The sequence below is a fragment of the Entamoeba dispar genome, genomic scaffold, assembly GCF_000209125.1.
Source record: "Entamoeba dispar SAW760 scf_1105229463029 genomic scaffold, whole genome shotgun sequence".
NCBI classification, from domain to species: domain Eukaryota; phylum Evosea; order Mastigamoebida; family Endamoebidae; genus Entamoeba; species Entamoeba dispar.
Window position 1 is genome coordinate 2,183 of NW_001855488.1, and position 18,190 is coordinate 20,372.

An 18,190-nucleotide genomic window follows, 5' to 3' on the forward strand; every position below is an offset into this window, starting at 1 on the left:
GATTAAAAATAAATAAACAAGATTTAATGAAAATGAAATATTTCGTTATCATCAAAATAACAAATAACAAAATAAATAACTAAATATAAAAAAGATCATATTCTATTAATAAAAATAAATTATATTAAAATAATAAAATAATTATAATTGTTCTCAAATTATCCTACTTCCAATCTGCATTTTACTTCAAATACTGTATTTTTTGTGAATTTTATTAATTCTTTATAAAATAAAATTTCAAATATGATTCTTTCCATAAACTTAATCTTCTTTTTTTAATTCAATTATATCATATTCTCTAATTTATATATTCTTTTATATTTCTTTTATCGTTGTAATTGAGTCTTCATCATTTATTTCAGTTCTTTATTTCTCTTTTATATTAATACTTCATTTTCTTATTTTTATAATTATCTAACTATTATAGTATTCATAACCGTTATAATTTGATTAATTTGTTGCGTTTTGATAATCAAATGTTATTATTAAGTGATTTATATTGGATATTTAATTACTATTAATACAAATAATATTATATAATATTGTAATAACAAATTGTTGGAAAATATATAAAATAGTAGATAATGATAAAAATGAAATATTGTATTTATATATTTGAAGTTTATAGTATTGAAATTTTGATGAAAATACTGAAATAAAATATTATAAAATGATTATGGTAATTATATTTGATTTTATTCAATGAATATAAATTATAACTAATTTCTTCACTATTTCAAAGTGAATTTATAAATTAAGTGATAACAAATATGACAAGTATCTAAATATAATCAAAATAAATTTAAATAGATTTTATTATTTCATTATTCATTATTTTTATCATTAATAAATTTAATAATCATAATATAATTAAAATACATAGATAGAGATAGTAATAATGACAAGAGATAATAGTATAATATAATAAAATGAATAATAATATATGATAATAATTTTATTCTATTTTTAATTGGTTTCAATTAAAATTTATTCATTTAAATACACAATGTTCATTTAATTTATTTCTTATTATTTCCATTTATTTACTACATTTAATTAAAACAAAGTATTATTAATATTAAAAAGAAGTATTAAATAATAAAACAATATCAATATTCATTTTATTATGAATATAAAATAATACAATAATTTAATAAAAATATTTAAATTCATTAACATTTATTAAAATATTAAACATATTAAAGCAATAAGAAGAATAAAAGAAGAATGAATTATTATATTTAATTATATTATTATATATTAATAAGATTATTAAATAAGAAGATTACAAAAGAATGATGAAATTTAATTCAATAAATAAAGTAATTATTTGTTAATTATTTTATCATTGCATAATAAACATAATATGTGATCAGTTAATTATTGAATTAAATTTAATTCATAATGAGAATATTAAATCTGTTGATTCTAATAAATATTCTAATTATATCATTTTATTTAACATTGAAGAATAATTATCATATTGATATGATCTGATAAATTAATTCAATTGTTATTTATATTTCAAAGTTGAATATGATAAATAAATATTCATAATAAATTAAAATAAAAAGTTATTTAATTGTATTCAATCGGATTTATGATAATATTAATTCTAAATGAACATCAAATTTGATTAATTGATTAAATTTTAATTTTATTATTATTTGTATTAAATTGATAAAAATAAGAAGATATATTTCTTAATAAAATGTAAATAAATAATCATAATGAAAAATATAAACTATTATAATAACTTATAATAACATGTTTGAATATAAATTAATAAGATTTCAATACAAATTAATAATGTATTATTAAATTATTACTTATAGTTTATTAATAAAATATTACATTTAAATTAATAAAATAATGTATATTAAAAGTAGAATAATCAAATAAAGTAAATTTAACATATTAAAATGTAATAAATAATATAAATAATTATTTATGTTATTATTATATTGAATTATTATTCATTCTTTATATTTTCAATTTATTTAAATTAAAATAACAATTTAATAATAGAATTATAACAATTGAATTGATTTATAATAGTATTAATTATTCTTATACTTTTATTTCATTGTTATTTGTTATTCAATATAAAATTAATACTTATTATCATTAATTTATTATTTTTATTTGAAATATCTCATTTATAATACTGTTTTAATATAAATGAAAAATATTTTAAATGAGAATATCATATTTATTGAACCACATCAGAATTGTACTGATTATCTTATAATAGTTGATATAATTATCATAAAACAACTCTTCTTTTTATAAAACATGAATGCAATTTAAAATTACTTTAACATAATCATTGATGATGTTATTTTATTATTAAATTAAATTTATTATGATAATTTATCTCTGTTTTCTTTCTAATGTGCCTTGTGCTGAAATGTGATTATTATAGTTTGCTGTTCTTCCTGTGGTTATTTAGTGAGGCATAACTCATTCTTTACTTTCTTTTAGTTTTTGTTGTTTTCTTCTTTCTCATTTTTAATTTCTTCTGTTTCATTGATTTCTTATTCTATCTTCAATTTCACTTCTCTCATTTTATAAAACAAATCCTTTCAATTTATTTCAATTCTTATTCTTTAAATATCACACATTTCCATCATTTCTATCTCTTCCTTTCTTCTTTCTTCCTCTACCATCTTTTTAATCTCTTCAACCATCTCTTTCGTCCTTTGACTTCGAACTCTGACCATTCCTATGTTCATCATTCCATTTCTGCTTTCAATCCTCTCACTTATCTCTTTCTGTCTCTCTAAACTACACTACTTTGTGAATCCTCTTTCTCTTCCTTCTTTTTAACATTCTCAAACCTTAAAACTACTCAAAATGCACTCTAATCCATCACTTACCATTCTTTCATCATTCTCAATCCATTCATTTGTTAAACTCTCAACTACGTTCTCTACCATTCCGTTGTCAATTGCAAGTTCAATCAACTGACAATCATTTAACAAACATATTTGATGAAAGAGTTCCAAAGAAAGTTCTTTGATTTTCAGATATTTTGAGCGAATACAAGTAACAAGAAATTGAAGTGCATCAGCGTTTTCTTTAAGTAACTTTAAATACGATGGTAAATATTGTTCAAATAAGAATAACTTGTTGAGGAAATATATCAATTCAACAAGAATATCATTTGAAGCTTCTTGTAAATAGTTGAATATTGACAGTACAAAAGAATTCATTGACAGCCACAATGAATTACATTTCTTGCACCACACTAGCACCATTTTTAGCACACGCTCTTTACATTTATCTGAGTCATACAAAATTATACTAACTAATTGATGCATAATTCCATTATCTAACGCTGTCTTTATGATTGATTGAAATGATTCTGATGTGTGTTTCATTACAATCAACATGATTGCCATTACATCACCAAATGATTGTTGGAGAAATTCATGAGCAATTTCATATATTTTCATTGATATAGACTCACATTGGAATGGTAATTGATGTGTGTATGAAGCTAAAAAACTACCAATAGCCTTGAAGACTTGAGCATCTTCACAGTTAATGAGTTTTTGAGCAATAGATAAAAAGTTATTGATAAATTCTTCAGTCAAGAATTCATTACGTAATTCTATTTGAGCTTGAAATAATAATGCTAATATATGTAATGATTCAATAAAAATAGTGATATTAGATGATGATAATTGATTGATTATATTAGATATTAAAAATGATACAACTCCAGTTTGTTTGAATATTTCTACAGATTGATAAGTAATTCCAAGAGAAATTTGATGAATAATTTTTAAAATTATTATTAGGTTGGTAGTGTTTTGTTGGAATAAAGGAACAAAACATTGAATCATAGAATTAACAAGATTTTGCTCAATTTTTACTTCTTTGTCATAAAGGATTTGATAAATAAAATCAATACCTGTAGAATCATTATTAAGAATCATATTGATTCCTTTTCTTATAAACTACTCAATATAAGTGTATTAATTGTGTTTTAGTTAAATAATTAAGAAAAAATTACAAACATATTTATCATTAATACTTAATTCTTTCAATTCATTTTCATTTCTTAATTTTTGAAGTAGTTTTTGTCTTCTTTGATTTCTGAGTGAGTTTTGTATAGCTAATCTTTGTCCATTTTCATATTTAGTAATTCTAAATGACATTGTTTCTTTTGATAATAAATTTCAAGTTCAGATCTGATCATAAGAACATTCAAAACATTCCATCAAAAGAATATTTAGAATTCTTTATATTATATTGAAGTAATTAAAAAGTAAATAAACAAAGAAAAGAATAAGTAAAGATATAAAAATGATAAAAAAAAAAAAGAAAAGGAAAAGAAAAATTGTAGAATGAATGATTTTAAATTCAATTAGTAGTAATAGCTCCTAAATTGTAATAGATATGAACATCAACTCCCTCTCTGTATACTTCAAATCCAAATCCTTTATTTAAAAAGGAATATTCAATAGCTATTGGTTGTCCAAATGAATTTAACATCGATTGGTGTGTAGAAATTTCATGACCAGGAACACTTTCAACAAGTTTAGAAATAATTTCAGCAGTTGGTTGAGGAATAATAACACCAAGTTTAACAAATCCATCAGTAGAAGTAATAATAGATAAAGTAATTTCTGAAACTGAATTTCCTAAATTACAAATAATTTCTTCTAATGTATTAGAAATAGGTGGAAATCCAAATGTTGAACATGCTTCTTTAATTACAGTTAATTTAACTTGATTTGGTCCAACTACTTTAAATTTAAAATCTGTTTGTCTAGGAGGTGTAGCACCCATATCTCTTCCAACAGAAATAATAGAATTCATTCCATGTTGTTCAGCCCATTGAACTAATACATCTAAAGCACTATTTCCATTACCTTTATCACCTGCATTTTTACCAATAGATAATTCTGTATCAACTGGGAAAAACCATCCACCATCCATTCCTCCTTGTTGACTCATATCAATCCATGAACCAATAAAAAATGGATTAATTTCTGCACCTAAATCATTTAATCTATCAATCTCAACTTCTGGTGCTCCTACATTCCAAAAGAAATCTACCATTTTTTGAATTAATGCACCTTGTGGTCCATCAACTCTCCAACTTAATTTATTTGTATCAGCAGAAACACATAATGTTAATTTAGCAATTTCTCCTGCTTCCATATCAGTATTAGTTGGTAATGAATCTTTCCAAATACCAAGAAAATCAAGAACTCCTTCTGGATTATTTGACATTAACCATTTAAACATTTCTTTTGCTATATCAATTGATTGTATTCCAATTTTTTTTGTTATATTTCCTGGAATATTTAATGCCCAATTTGATGATGAATTATTTGTTGTTTGAGAAGAAGTAGATTGTTGTTGAGGTACTGGTGGAATATATGGTTGTTGTATTGGAGAAATATTTGATTGTTGAGTAGATATTGTTGGTTGATTAACTGGTGGAATATATGATTGTGTCATAGGTGGTGGTACCATAGGTTCTGAAACAGATGAAACATTAGGAGGTGGTACATATGTAGTTTGTGATGTAATAGGATTTGAAGTATTATTTTTTTTATCTCCTGAAAGAACTTGATTAATTGCTTTAAGAAATCCTTTTAAATCTGTTTCTGATTCAACAAAAATTAAGAATTCACGTTCACCTTTAACTCCTCTAGAATTAATTGAAAAAGAAAATTTTTTCTTTTGTCCTGGTTGAGTTAAATCTTTTACTTCAGTTCCTGGTGTTAAATCAATCCATCCTTTTGCTTCAGTGTCATTCTTTCCAGCAAAATACCACATTTTTCTATCTTTAATTACAAACCATCTTCTTTTCCATGATTTCCATGATCCTCCTTGTTTAGTTGCCCATCCCTCAAAATTACTTGGTTGTAATGATGCTACTGATACATTAATTTTATGTGACATTTATTGAATGGATTTTTTGTTCATTCCAGTTCATTCAGATCTCCTTTTTCTTTCTTTCTTTAAAAAAAAAAATAAACCCTTTAATTTTAAGTTCTCATCTTCCTTCTATTTTTTACTTATTTTTCCTGTCTTTTCCCACTTTTTAACTGCTTCTTTAAAAATTAATAGTTCTTATTAAATCTATTTTCAGAATTGACATGTATGGCTTATTCATAACTTATTAAAATAGTTAATTAAAAATTTTTATATTTCTCTTTTAAAATGAATTTCTTATTTATTTCTTTTTTGTTATAACCAAACTTTGAAAAATAATAATTAATCTTAAAAATCAAACAATTAGAATCATTTTATTCATCTTCTTTGCTCTTTGATAATATTTCAGATCTTTCTTCTTCTTCATTTTCTAATTCTTCATCATCACAAATAAATCCATCATATTCATAATTATCATCACCTTCATCTTCTGATATAATATTATCATCATTAATATCTTCTCCATCAGTTTCATCATGAAGATAATCATTTGAATTTTCAATGTCATCAATACTTTGATCCATTTCTCTATTATATTGTATTTCTCTTTCCATATCACTTCCTAAATCATCACTGTTAATATAACCATTATCAAAAATATTATTATTTTCATATTCTTCTTCAAAAGCAGAAGATGACATTTCATCATTACTTGAAAGTTCATCATCACTTGATTCTAAATTATCATAATAATTTCTTTTATTTTGTGCGTATTCAAATAATAATACATTTGCACGTTCTTTTTTAACAATTACACCAACTTGCTTTGATTTAGTAGATACATCTGGTATTCCACTAATATATCCATCTCCCATAACTTTGGAATATTCAAAACATGAATCAACAACATCAGTTCGACTAATCATTTTACAATCCATAGTAAATGCAGCAAAAGTTGTATTAAAAACTAATGAATGACCTTGATGTTCTTCATTTTCATCATATTTAAAACTAACAAAAATTTCATCATCAATAACTCTTGAATAACATCCACTTAATAAATCTGTTGTTTTCTTTAATTTTAACATTCTAAGATCCCATAATTCTGAATCAATTAAAATATCAAGACAATCAGAAGTAAACATACCTCCATTATAACTTGTTAAAAAATCAAATGTATAAATAGGATTTTTTTGTCTTATATCAAATATACGTCTTGAACTAAATAATAATGAATCACATGGTGAAAATACTGGTGGAGATGTAATTGGAATATCAGGAATAATAAATGTTTCAATAAATTCTGATGTTATTGAATCAATTAAATCAAGTTTTTTTTCTGTTCTACTTGCTCCACAAATTATATCTCCATTATTAGATATAGTAAAAGCACCATAACCTTCAATTCGATTAATAGGATTAGTTGTAATATCTTTTTGTTGAAGATCAGTTAATAAAAAAGTCATTAAACTTCCATTTTCATTAAGTGCATAAACTCTTTTTTTATTAACTATTAATTGATCAATTGAATGAATACCATCTCCATTATAAGCAAACCAATCATAATATGTTTTATCATTTTCAAACATTTTTAATGCTCCTGAATTTGTTCCAACTATTAATCCATCATCAATAATTGCTAAACTACTTACTTGTGAATCAATTTCAGGAGAATCAATAATAAATCTTTTAATTGAATTAGAACTATATGCTAAAGTCATATTATATTGATTTGTATACATTATATTATTTCCATAACACATTTTATTCATTAATCTTTGTGCAAGATTTAATGAAATTTCATAATTTTTAAAATAATTATTATCACAATAATGTTTTTGAGTAATTTTTTGTTCAGGAATAATAGTAGAACATTTTTTACATTGAAGATGTTGATGTGTAATATAATCTTTTACAACTTCATCAAATGTTACAGTATTAATAGATTCTTGATTTATTAAATTTAATTTTGCTTCTTGTTTTAATGTTTCTGCTGATTTTATCAATCCTTCTTTAATAAAATGATTATAAACTAATATTAATGCATCTTTTTTATCAAATTCAACAACCATTCTATCTAATAAATTAATATGTTTAATAAGATAATGTTCTTTTTCAATATTATTTCCATTTGTAATAAATTGAATCATCATTTGTGCAACATTAATTAATAATTTAATTCCATTATTACTTTCTAATGAAACATTATCACTCATTTTATATAATACTTTTCTACATAATTCATTAATTTTTAATGGTTTTAATATTGCCATAACTCCATCATCTTCTTTAGACATAATTAATAAAATTTGTATTGAAAAATATACTATATCAACATCTAATTTATCATTAAATTCACATTCTAATAAATTCATTAATCCAGTAATAAATCCATTTTTTTTTAAAATTTCAATAATTTGTTGATTTTTTTCTTTATTTGAAATACAATGAAAAATTGTTCTTGTAACACTTAATACAATTTCTCTTGAAATATTAATATCTTCAATAAATGTTTTTAACATTGCAGGTCCATTAAATTCTTTAGTATATTCAATATTTGAATCTTTTAATTCATCAATTTCTTCATCATTTTGTAAATCTTCTTCCATTATATTTTCATCTATATTATTTTGTTTTGGTTCATTCATAATAACTTGACTTGCTTCTGGAACTAAAGAAGCAAATTGAAGAATATCAAATAAAATTTCAATCATTCCATTACAATGTGCTTCATAATAACCACAATTAATATTAATTCCATTAATTAATCTACAAAATAACTTTATTAAACCACTTTTAGCAAGTGCTTGAATAACTGATATATGTTTAAATAATTCAATATTTCCATTTGTTTGATGTATTAATTTAGAATATAAATCTCTAATTCCTGTTGAAGAAACATAAACACTTTGATATGGTTGATTTGGATAACCAAGAATAATAAAAAAATGTTTGATTATTGGTGCATGAATAATATCTCTTACAAAACTAAAACATGGAATAATTATATCTTTATCTTCAGATTTTGATGATGCATAAATAATAACTTGTTTTAATATATTAGTATCTACAATAATATCAAAATTATCTGGAATAGAAAGAAGAAGTTTAAGTACACCTAATGTTGCTTTTTGTCTTAAAATTAATAATGAAGTTAATGAATCAACACAATTATTAATAAATTGTTTAATTGATTTTGCTCTATAATCATGTAATAATGAAATAATTTGATGTTCATAAATAATACCTGTAAACATATTTAAAATTCCATTTAATCTTTGTTCATTTATTATATTTATTTCTGATGGAAATCCTTGAATTAATTCTTTACAATAATCTTGTGCCATTGACATAATATTTCCTATAAAATACATTGCTTCACTATATAAATAATCATTATAAAGAATAAAACTCATTTGAATTCTTTGTTGTAATATATATTCTTCATTCATTAATTCTTCATTTTTTTCCCATTTAATATCATCTCTTGTTACAATAATGCCTGATATAATATTATTGATTTTACTTTTTATATTATTATTAAATTCAATAAATGGTGTTCCAACAGAATTAATAACATCATTTGGAAATCTTTTCATTGAACAATAACATCCTTTTAATTCTAATAAGTCCCATAATTCATTTGATATTTCTGAACATTTTACATCAGTACTATTATCAAATAAATTAATTTCTTTATCTTCAAATGTTCCTTTTTGTGCTAATGCATCAATATTATTACTAAAATTTCCTTGATTATCAATATTAAATCCATTAGTATTAATAAAAGTAAGTAAAACTCTTTCTTTAAATTCAGTACAATTATCTAACATATCATCTCTTATAACAATTATTCCAAATATTATCATAGCATAACAAAATGCCTTTTTCTCAAATAAATCAGCTTTTTGACAAATCCAATTAATTAATTCTGTTTTCACATCAGCACTTTGTAATGCTTTATTTAATAAACTTCCACAAAGCATTCTAAGTCCATATACTGAATTTTCATTAAATTCTTGTGTAGTCCACATTTTCATAAAATCAATACATTTACTAAAAACTTCTGGATCAATATCACTTAATATAATAGAATTAAATTCTTCTTGGGTTTCTATCATTGTTCCTCTTTCAAAACATGATGATAAATGATCACATGCATTTCTCCATTCCTCAATTCCTTTTTGACATTCAATCCGTTCCAACATAAAATTATTTAATTTTTCAAGTTCATTTTCTATATCAATACTATTACTATCAATTGTTTCTTCTATTGATTCACTAACTTCTTGTCCTGAGTCATAAGAGTAATCAATACCATGCATCTTGTATTTATTATTCTTTAATTTAATTTTTTTTTTTTGTGTCTTTCAAAATTTATTTTCTGTTTTTTTTTTTTTTCTTCAAATAAAAAAAAAAATAATAAAATAATATTAAATTTAAATTACTTTTACTTCCTCAAATGGAAAACAATCATATTAATATGATCTTCCAAAACATCCATATGTAGTTGCCTTCTTTCCACATTGGAAACAAACTGCTCCTTCTGGAAGTGAATCTTGTTTCAATGGAATACAAAGTACTTTTGCAGATCCTGTTAAAATAGCTTGTTCTTTATCAGATTGACTTTTAGCTCTTTCAATTGATTCAGTAGCTGATCTAGTTTTAATAGATTTTTCACATTCTTCTCCTTCACACCAAGGTGCTAAACATGAACATCTCTTATCAAGACTATCCATAAATTCATTCCAAGTAGAAATTTTAATTAAATGAGCATCTCTTGCTTTAAGTGCTTTTTCATACATATCATGATGCATTTCATCAATAGTCTTTTTAATGTTTTGAATTAAATCTTCCCAAGTTGATTCACTTTTAGTACCATTATCTCTTCTAACAATAACAACTTTCTTTCCTTCATAATCTCTTGGACCTAATTCAATTCTTATTGGAATACCTCTCATTTCATATTCTGAGAATTTCCATCCTGGTTTATGCATTTCATTAGTATCAGCAAATGCTCTAATTCCATTATCAAGTAATATTTGTGTTAATTCTTCAGCTTTAGCATCCATTTCATCATTAGGAGATCCTTTATGATGAAGAGTAATAATAACAACTTGCTTTTGTGCAGCACGTGGTGGAACAATAATACCTTTATTATCTCCATGTGTCATAATAGTAACACCAATAGAACGAGTAGATAATCCCCATGAATTTTGCCAAACAAGTTGTTTTTTATTATCTTCATCTTCAAATTCAATTTGGAATAATTTAGAAAATGTTTGTCCAAGATGATGAGAAGTTGCTGCTTGTACTGATCTTCCATTAGTTGGAATAATACATTCAACAGTTAATGAATAATAAGCACCTGGGAATGTTTCTCCTTTAGATTTTTTTCCTCTAATAACAGGAACAGCAAGAAGATCTTCATAAACAGATGCATATAATTCTAAAATTTGATGACATTCTTTTTCTGCTTCAATTTGTGTAGCAAAAGCAGTATGACCTTCTTGCCATAAAAATTCTCTTGTTCTAATAAATGGATATGGATGTGAAAATTCCCATCTAACAACATTACACCATTGATTAACTTTAATTGGTAAATCTCTATGTCCAGAAATCCAATTTTTAAATGCTGGATAAATAATTGTTTCTGATGTTGGTCTTAATGCAATTGGTTCTTGAAGATCAGATTGTCCTGATTTAGTAACCCATGCAACTTCTGGTGTAAATCCATTTAATTCATCTTCTTCTTTTTTAAGAGTAGCTTGTGAAACAAAACATGGGAAATATGCATTTTCAACTCCCATTTTCTTAATTCTAGTATCCATAAAATGTTGAATATTTTCCCAAATTCCATAAGCAGATGGTTTTAAAATATAACATCCTGAGATGTCATAATATTCAATTAATCCTGATTGAACAACAATTTGGGAATACCATTCTGGAAAATTTCCTTCTTTATCAAGTCTTTTTCTTGTATCAATTTTAGTTCCTTCTTTATCTACTTTTGGTGCTTTTTGTTTTGGTTTTCTTTCTTTCTTTTGTTGTTGTTGAATAACTTTAACTTCTTTAATCTCACTAGACATTTTTTTTATGATTCATTATAGATTTAAAGGGTTTGAATATAAGGGTTTAGTTCATTTTCAATACAAAAATCTTTTTTTCTTTTTATTTTCAATACTTGTTTATAATCAAACAACAATTATTATTCATTGTTAGTAGTAATACAATGGTTATATTTTATACTAAATGAATTTGAAATTTAGAATTACTTTTTGTATAAATTATTTTCAAGTATTCTTATAAAATATTCTTTCATAAAATAAATTTTTGAATATTCATTATTAAACAAACTATTTCTAGAGAATAAATTAAAGTTAAAATTTAATTAAATATAATTAAATTGGTTATAATTTAATATATTTGTTTAAGAGTAAGAGTAAGTTAATCAAAATTTTATGTATAATTTTTTTAATAAGAAAATAAAAGAAAAGAAGGTTATAAAGTTTCTTAAAGAGTTGTTTTTAACATTATTATAATGTAAAATAATAAAAGTTAAAGAGAATATTATTAATTATTTTATTGAAATTGAAATAGATAAAAATAATTTTTTTTATTTAAAAGAATTTCATTTTATATTATAATTTTAAAGATATATAGATAAATGGATAATTAATTAGAAATAGATAAAATTAATCAAATAAAAAATTAAGAAAAGAAAATTAAAGTTATTAAATTGAAATAAAATTAACAATAAGAATTTTTTTTTTTTTTAGTTTTAAATTAAAATTAATGATTTTAAATTAATAAAAGGAATAAAAAAGAAATAATTTATAAAGATAGTTTTAATAATCAATAAAAATAAATTAAAGGAATTATTAATATAATAATATTTTTAATTATATTAAAAGAATAATATTTAGATTTAAAGATAGTATTAAATTCAATTTTTAGAAAGTATTATTAGAAGAAGTATATGATATTGAAGAAATATCATCAAATTCAATATTATTTTCATTAATCCATGATTGTATTTCATCATTAATAGACAATAACTTTTGATTAATAAATGAAAGTTTTTTTAAAGATTTATTCTTCTTTTTTTCATTAATTACTTTTTTTTGTTCTATTTCAGCATTTTGTTTTGCTATTTGGTAAGCTTGAGTTAAATCAATTATATCTCTTTTTTTCTTTTCAAGATTTTTATCCATTTCTTCTAATTCTTTTAATTCTGTATGTATTTTATTATGAATAATTTCATAAAGTTGATTAAGGTCATCTGATGTTTCTAAATGAGTTTCATTATTCATTATTAATTTTAAATTTTTAGTTTATTTAAAGAACTAAGAAAAAGATATGAAAAAATGATTTAATTTTATGAATTATTTCATTTATAATAATGAAATAAAAGGAGATTGAGGTTCTAATTGATATAAATCTTGTTTTTGTTCTTTAGATAAATGAATTAAACATTCACCAATTTTTTTTCTATTATGGTAAACAATACATTTTTCAATATATTGATTAGTAATAATAAAAGTTAAAGGAAGAATAAATCTTCCAATTTCATGTTCTTTTTCTGTTATAGTACAAGTAATCCAGTATCTTTTTAAGACATCTAAATTAAAATGATTTAAAATTAATACTGTTTGTATAAAATTAGTTTCATAACGTTTTGGTAATATAGATAATGTAGTAACAACAGAAGTAAGAACTTTTGAATTAAAAGTTAATAATAAAGGTTTATCTATTTTAGATAATAATTTTAAATGAATATTAATTATATTAACTTTTAGAGATAAAGAATCAATAAAAGATGGTGTTGGAAAATCTTTAAAAGAAAAAGTTGAAGTAATACAATTTTGAAAAGTTTTATCTTTTAAATCAATTTCATTTCCTTCATTTAATAAAGAAGATTCTATTTGTAATAAATTTTTACTTGTAGAATCAATACAATCCCAAATACTTCTTTGAAAAATAATACCATTTGATGCAAATGCTTTAGTACGTCTTATAGCTGTATCAAAAGAAGGTATTTTATTAAATGGAGGTTGTTCAAAAGTAGTAAAGAAAATTTCTTGAATATCAGTATTAAGATCTATTTGTGATTTAATAAACATTGATTCATCTTCTTGAATATTTTGTAAAGGATGAAGAACTAAAAATGCTAAAGTAGTTTCATTTATATTAAATAAAATTGCACTTCCCCAACATTTTAATTTTGACCATTTTTGTGGTTTAGATTTTTCAAAATAAACATTACTAACTTCAACATTATGTAATTTTTTATATTTTTCTTTTTTTAATAATATACATTGAGCAATTATATCTGTTGTATGAACAGCAACTAATACATAAGGAGATTTTATTGCATTAAGTAATAAAAAAATATTTTTAAATAAATCAAATGGAGGTTGATAATCACCAATAAACATTGAAGAATCATAATTACATTTATTTAATTGAATAATAATAATATCTTTATCATTTTCTTTCATAATTTCATTTAATAATGCACCATCAGGTGGAATTAATATTTTTTCCATATTCCAAGTAATAAAACGAATATTAATTTCTTTTGATAAAGAAGATAATAAATGTGATGATGAATTATTTTTAATATTAAAAAGATTTAATGTAGATGGTGATTTAATTAATCTTAATTTATTTAATTGAAATGCAAGTTGATATGATAATGATATTTCAGAAATAAATAACATTTTTGGTAAACTTGTTATTTTAGTATATAATAATAATATTCTTGGATCATGTGTAATATCACATGCAATAATATCATCTAATAAAATAGAAATACAGAGTCCATTTTCAATAAAATATTCAATATAATGTGTTTTTGTAATATGAATATGAATTTTTATTTGATTTGATTTTTTCATTGAAATATCTGTTTTTAATACATTATTAATACATAAAATTACATTATTACAAGATTCTTGTTGTTTTGAAAAAAATATTTTTCCTAATATTAAATTTAATATTTCTTGTGGTTTTTGATATTGTCCTGTTGTCATAGAAATAAATGATCTTTTAACTGATGTTTTTCCATCAGATAAAACACCACTAAATCCTCTTTTACCATTTCTAGTATAATCTGTTTTCATTGCTTTTGTTCCTGTATATCTAAAACTCATTTGATTAGCATGATCTGCCCAAATATTCATATAATCTGTATTCATTGAAATTATTAATTGTGGATTTTGAATATTAAATTCTTTTAATTGTAATTTAAGAATCATTTTACCAATACATGATTGAATTACATTTGTTCTATCTAAACAATCAATACAATTTGTTCTTACTACACCAGTTTGTTGATTTAAAATTTTTCCTTTATTATTAATTGTAAAAAAATTAAATGTCATCATTCTTTTATTAATTGAATTAAGTAAATATTTTATATTTTCATATTTATTATTTATACATTCTTTATGAAAATCAAATGCAAAATAATCTACTTTTAATTTATTATTAAGTCCTAAATAAAATTCATACATATCATGTAATATTTTTTCTGGTCCATGATTATCTAATAAATTAATAACAATAATATCTCCATATATTTCTTTTAATTTTTTAAAATGATTTGTAATACACCAATCTTGATATATTGTTTGATAAAATTTCCCTTTAGGTCTAAAAGTATCTTCTTCATTTGTTTTCCAAATTAATGGAATAGTTCCTCTTATTTGAACAAAACTAGAAATCATTCCATCTTTTTCAATTATTTGTTCTGTTTCAACAAAATTAGAAACATTACCATTAATATCACCACCTCTTGAAGAAAATCTTAATCCAGTTCTTGAACAATCTCTTCTTGAAAATAAAATATAATTAATTCCATATTCAAATTTTGTTGAACGAATAAATCCATCTACAAAAATAATTTTCCATTCTTCAAATTCTTCAATCATTTTATGCATACTTTTATTCCAATAAAATCTATTATCTATTTTATTATTATTTTTCTTTATTTCTTGAAAATTTAATGTTATATTCATATCATAACTATAATATAATAAACATTCATCAAGCATTTTTTTAATATCTTGTATTAATTTATTGTCAATTTTATATAATTCATTTTTTATTGTTGGATTAATTAAAGGAAGAATTTTAATATCATTAACATTTTTTATTATTTGTCCATTAATTTCTATACATTTTATTCCTTTAATACCAATACAAATAATACAATTAGATAATTTAATAAATCCCATAAGTTCATCAAATTTATATTCTTGTAATAATTGTCCTTTAAGTAATTCTTGTTTAATTATTTTTTCTTCATATTTAAATGATAATTTTCTTCTTCCTTCTTTTTCTAGAAATATACCATCTGTTAAATAAGAAATAGTTATTGGTTTAGTCATTTCTTACTTAAAATATTTTTTATTTTTAAGTTAAATAAAACAAAACAAAAAATTAAAAATAAAAAAAAATTAAATATAAAAATTTAATTAATTTAAGATATTTTTTGTTTTTACTTGAACCATTTTTTTATAACTTTTAGGATTTGGTGTTGAAATAAATGGTATTGATTTTTGATATTGTTCTATTTTATTTATAAGTCTTTTATTAATAATACGTTCAAGTGTTCTTTTTGCATCATCTAAATTTCTATATCGTTTCATTGTTGTTCTTAATTTCTTAAAATATATTTTATCATTTTTTAAATCTTTTTCATTTATTTCAAATGATTTAAATGCTTTTTTTCTTTTATTAAGATCATTAACTGTTTGTTTATCATATTTATTTATCTTTTTACCTTCACAACATAAAATAATAAATATTAATATATAAAAAAGACTTTTCATATTCATAAATAATAATATATTTATTTTTAAGTTTATTAAATAATTTAAATAAAAAATAAAATAAAAAATAAAAAACACAAATATCTTCAATCAAAATTTTGTTATAAAGTATTTGCTGATTTTTTTGCATCAGCAAATAATGAAATTGCCATGTCAACATCAACTTTTTGAATTACTATATTACCATTTGTTTTTGCTACTATAGATGTTGGTGTTAACATTTGAAGAGTAAATCTTAATGATGTTTGTGTTGCTAATTCAGCTAATGATAATAATGCTTGTTCAGATAATTCAACATTTTCAATTCCTGCACGAATATTAATAATTTTTAAGAGCTCTTGAAGAGTATATTGTTTTGTTACAATTACTAATAATCTATCTAATAAATCTAATGGTATTCCATGAGGTGCAAAATCTTCTGTTCCTCTTACTTGTACTAATCCTCTATTTGTAGCAAATACAACAATAGGTGCTAATGTTGATTCTAATGCTCTATTTAAGAATGCAAAACATTCTGCATCTAACATATGAATTTCATCAATAAATAATACTCCAGGAATTAATTCAGCAATTCCTTGATTAATATATTTATTAACCATTTTATTAACTTCTCTTCTTAATTTATCTGTCATTTCAATTTTTTTACCTCCAAAAGAATCAATTCCATTTGGTGATTTAATATTAGCTGCATCTAATTCATATAATGAAACATATGTAATTACTTCTCTTTTTTGATGTACATCACCACTAGGAAGTGAAATAAATTTATCATTTTCAAGATCATGTTCTAAAGCATAATTATCACATTTTCCCATTCTTTTAACATCACCAGATTTTGATTCAATACTAATAACATCTCCTAATGTAACTTTTTCAATTTGTAATTTATCATATATTCCTGGATCTAATCTTAATTGTTTTGTTTCTTTATTTGTTTTTAATGAAACAATTACTCCACATACTGTTTTTCCATATCCTCCAACAGCATTTGGTTGAAATTCTGGATTAATTTCTTTAACTTCTCCAATATATACATCTTTTATTTCTGTAATTTTTATTCCAATTGCTCTTCTAAAATTTTCCATTAATACTTCTGTTTTTTTAATTTCTGATGAAAATACTTCTGACCCTACCATTGCTCTAAATGGAACATGTTCTCCTAATTCTTTTGCTAATGCTTGTGCTAATGCTGTTTTACCAGTTCCTGGTGCACCTGCAAGTAAAATACCTCTTCCAGCCATTCGTTTTGCTTTTACCATTTCAACAATTAATCCAAGTGCTTCTCGTGCATTTTCTTGTCCAACAAGTCCACATTTATTATTTATTACATTTCCATTAGCATCTAATCCAAGTCCATTAATATGTGAATGAGAAGAAGTACGTTCTTTTGGTTGTTCATTGTGGAGTTCTACAATTTCCATAATAATTAATGATTTTCAGGTTTTTTTTTTTTT

General features: G+C 22.2%; 8 protein-coding genes across 8 annotated transcripts, besides 41 other annotated features; all 8 read right to left on the bottom strand.

Annotated features, from left to right (window-relative positions):
• Positions 1-53: 53 nt before the first annotated feature.
• Positions 54-149: a sequence feature (AT_rich).
• Positions 150-207: 58 nt separating this feature from the next.
• Positions 208-238: a sequence feature (AT_rich).
• Positions 239-503: 265 nt separating this feature from the next.
• Positions 504-719: a sequence feature (AT_rich).
• Positions 720-782: 63 nt separating this feature from the next.
• Positions 783-853: a sequence feature (AT_rich).
• Positions 854-954: a microsatellite.
• Positions 955-1,012: 58 nt separating this feature from the next.
• Positions 1,013-1,280: a sequence feature (AT_rich).
• Positions 1,051-1,346: a sequence feature (AT_rich).
• A 193-nt stretch (positions 1,347-1,539) lies between these two features.
• Positions 1,540-1,828: a sequence feature (AT_rich).
• A 12-nt stretch (positions 1,829-1,840) lies between these two features.
• Positions 1,841-1,945: a microsatellite.
• Positions 1,864-1,941: a microsatellite.
• Positions 1,946-1,953: 8 nt separating the features above from the next.
• Positions 1,954-2,146: a microsatellite.
• A 24-nt stretch (positions 2,147-2,170) lies between these two features.
• Positions 2,171-2,199: a sequence feature (AT_rich).
• Positions 2,200-2,338: 139 nt separating this feature from the next.
• Positions 2,339-2,377: a sequence feature (AT_rich).
• Positions 2,378-2,469: 92 nt separating this feature from the next.
• Positions 2,470-2,572: a microsatellite.
• Positions 2,573-2,834: 262 nt separating this feature from the next.
• On the bottom strand, positions 2,835-4,166 carry EDI_351280 (uncharacterized protein; the record flags this gene model as incomplete). The annotated part of the gene is made up of 2 exons (XM_001740566.1): positions 2,835-3,965; positions 4,026-4,166. 2 exons carry the CDS (start codon positions 4,164-4,166, stop codon positions 2,835-2,837), a joined length of 1,272 nt encoding a protein of 423 aa, XP_001740618.1.
• Positions 3,783-3,805: a sequence feature (AT_rich).
• Positions 4,167-4,286: 120 nt separating the features above from the next.
• Positions 4,287-4,347: a microsatellite.
• Positions 4,348-4,371: 24 nt separating this feature from the next.
• On the bottom strand, positions 4,372-5,925 carry EDI_351290 (uncharacterized protein; the record flags this gene model as incomplete). Its single annotated transcript, XM_001740567.1, has 1 exon — positions 4,372-5,925. The coding sequence occupies one exon, from the start codon at positions 5,923-5,925 to the stop codon at positions 4,372-4,374; it is 1,554 nt and encodes a 517-aa protein (XP_001740619.1).
• Positions 5,926-6,142: 217 nt separating this feature from the next.
• Positions 6,143-6,205: a sequence feature (AT_rich).
• A 67-nt stretch (positions 6,206-6,272) lies between these two features.
• EDI_351300 (uncharacterized protein) lies at positions 6,273-10,223 on the bottom strand (the record flags this gene model as incomplete). The annotated part of the gene is made up of 1 exon (XM_001740568.1): positions 6,273-10,223. The coding sequence occupies one exon, from the start codon at positions 10,221-10,223 to the stop codon at positions 6,273-6,275; it is 3,951 nt and encodes a 1,316-aa protein (XP_001740620.1).
• Positions 6,334-6,448: a microsatellite.
• Positions 7,686-7,723: a sequence feature (AT_rich).
• Positions 9,404-9,453: a sequence feature (AT_rich).
• A 6-nt stretch (positions 10,224-10,229) lies between the features above and the next one.
• Positions 10,230-10,302: a microsatellite.
• A 1-nt stretch (position 10,303) lies between these two features.
• Positions 10,304-10,345: a sequence feature (AT_rich).
• Positions 10,346-10,376: 31 nt separating this feature from the next.
• EDI_351310 (prolyl-tRNA synthetase, putative) lies at positions 10,377-11,987 on the bottom strand (the record flags this gene model as incomplete). Its single annotated transcript, XM_001740569.1, has 1 exon — positions 10,377-11,987. One exon carries the CDS (start codon positions 11,985-11,987, stop codon positions 10,377-10,379), a length of 1,611 nt encoding a protein of 536 aa, XP_001740621.1.
• Positions 11,988-12,134: 147 nt separating this feature from the next.
• Positions 12,135-12,250: a sequence feature (AT_rich).
• A 16-nt stretch (positions 12,251-12,266) lies between these two features.
• Positions 12,267-12,560: a sequence feature (AT_rich).
• Positions 12,561-12,575: 15 nt separating this feature from the next.
• Positions 12,576-12,662: a microsatellite.
• Positions 12,663-12,685: 23 nt separating this feature from the next.
• Positions 12,686-12,819: a microsatellite.
• A 32-nt stretch (positions 12,820-12,851) lies between these two features.
• EDI_351320 (uncharacterized protein) lies at positions 12,852-13,211 on the bottom strand (the record flags this gene model as incomplete). The annotated part of the gene is made up of 1 exon (XM_001740570.1): positions 12,852-13,211. One exon carries the CDS (start codon positions 13,209-13,211, stop codon positions 12,852-12,854), a length of 360 nt encoding a protein of 119 aa, XP_001740622.1.
• Positions 13,210-13,311: a sequence feature (AT_rich).
• EDI_351330 (suppressor of actin, putative) lies at positions 13,293-16,292 on the bottom strand (the record flags this gene model as incomplete). The annotated part of the gene is made up of 1 exon (XM_001740571.1): positions 13,293-16,292. The coding sequence occupies one exon, from the start codon at positions 16,290-16,292 to the stop codon at positions 13,293-13,295; it is 3,000 nt and encodes a 999-aa protein (XP_001740623.1).
• Positions 13,650-13,690: a sequence feature (AT_rich).
• Positions 14,181-14,214: a sequence feature (AT_rich).
• Positions 14,280-14,305: a sequence feature (AT_rich).
• Positions 14,346-14,380: a sequence feature (AT_rich).
• Positions 14,510-14,538: a sequence feature (AT_rich).
• Positions 14,867-14,902: a sequence feature (AT_rich).
• Positions 15,237-15,342: a sequence feature (AT_rich).
• Positions 15,854-15,942: a sequence feature (AT_rich).
• Positions 15,955-16,011: a sequence feature (AT_rich).
• Positions 16,293-16,299: 7 nt separating the features above from the next.
• Positions 16,300-16,321: a sequence feature (AT_rich).
• Positions 16,322-16,324: 3 nt separating this feature from the next.
• Positions 16,325-16,375: a microsatellite.
• Positions 16,376-16,379: 4 nt separating this feature from the next.
• Positions 16,380-16,742, bottom strand: EDI_351340 (uncharacterized protein; the record flags this gene model as incomplete). The annotated part of the gene is made up of 1 exon (XM_001740572.1): positions 16,380-16,742. One exon carries the CDS (start codon positions 16,740-16,742, stop codon positions 16,380-16,382), a length of 363 nt encoding a protein of 120 aa, XP_001740624.1.
• Positions 16,562-16,612: a sequence feature (AT_rich).
• Positions 16,697-16,811: a sequence feature (AT_rich).
• Positions 16,812-16,837: 26 nt separating this feature from the next.
• On the bottom strand, positions 16,838-18,157 carry EDI_351350 (uncharacterized protein; the record flags this gene model as incomplete). Its single annotated transcript, XM_001740573.1, has 1 exon — positions 16,838-18,157. The coding sequence occupies one exon, from the start codon at positions 18,155-18,157 to the stop codon at positions 16,838-16,840; it is 1,320 nt and encodes a 439-aa protein (XP_001740625.1).
• Positions 18,158-18,177: 20 nt separating this feature from the next.
• Positions 18,178-18,190: part of a microsatellite that runs on past the window's edge.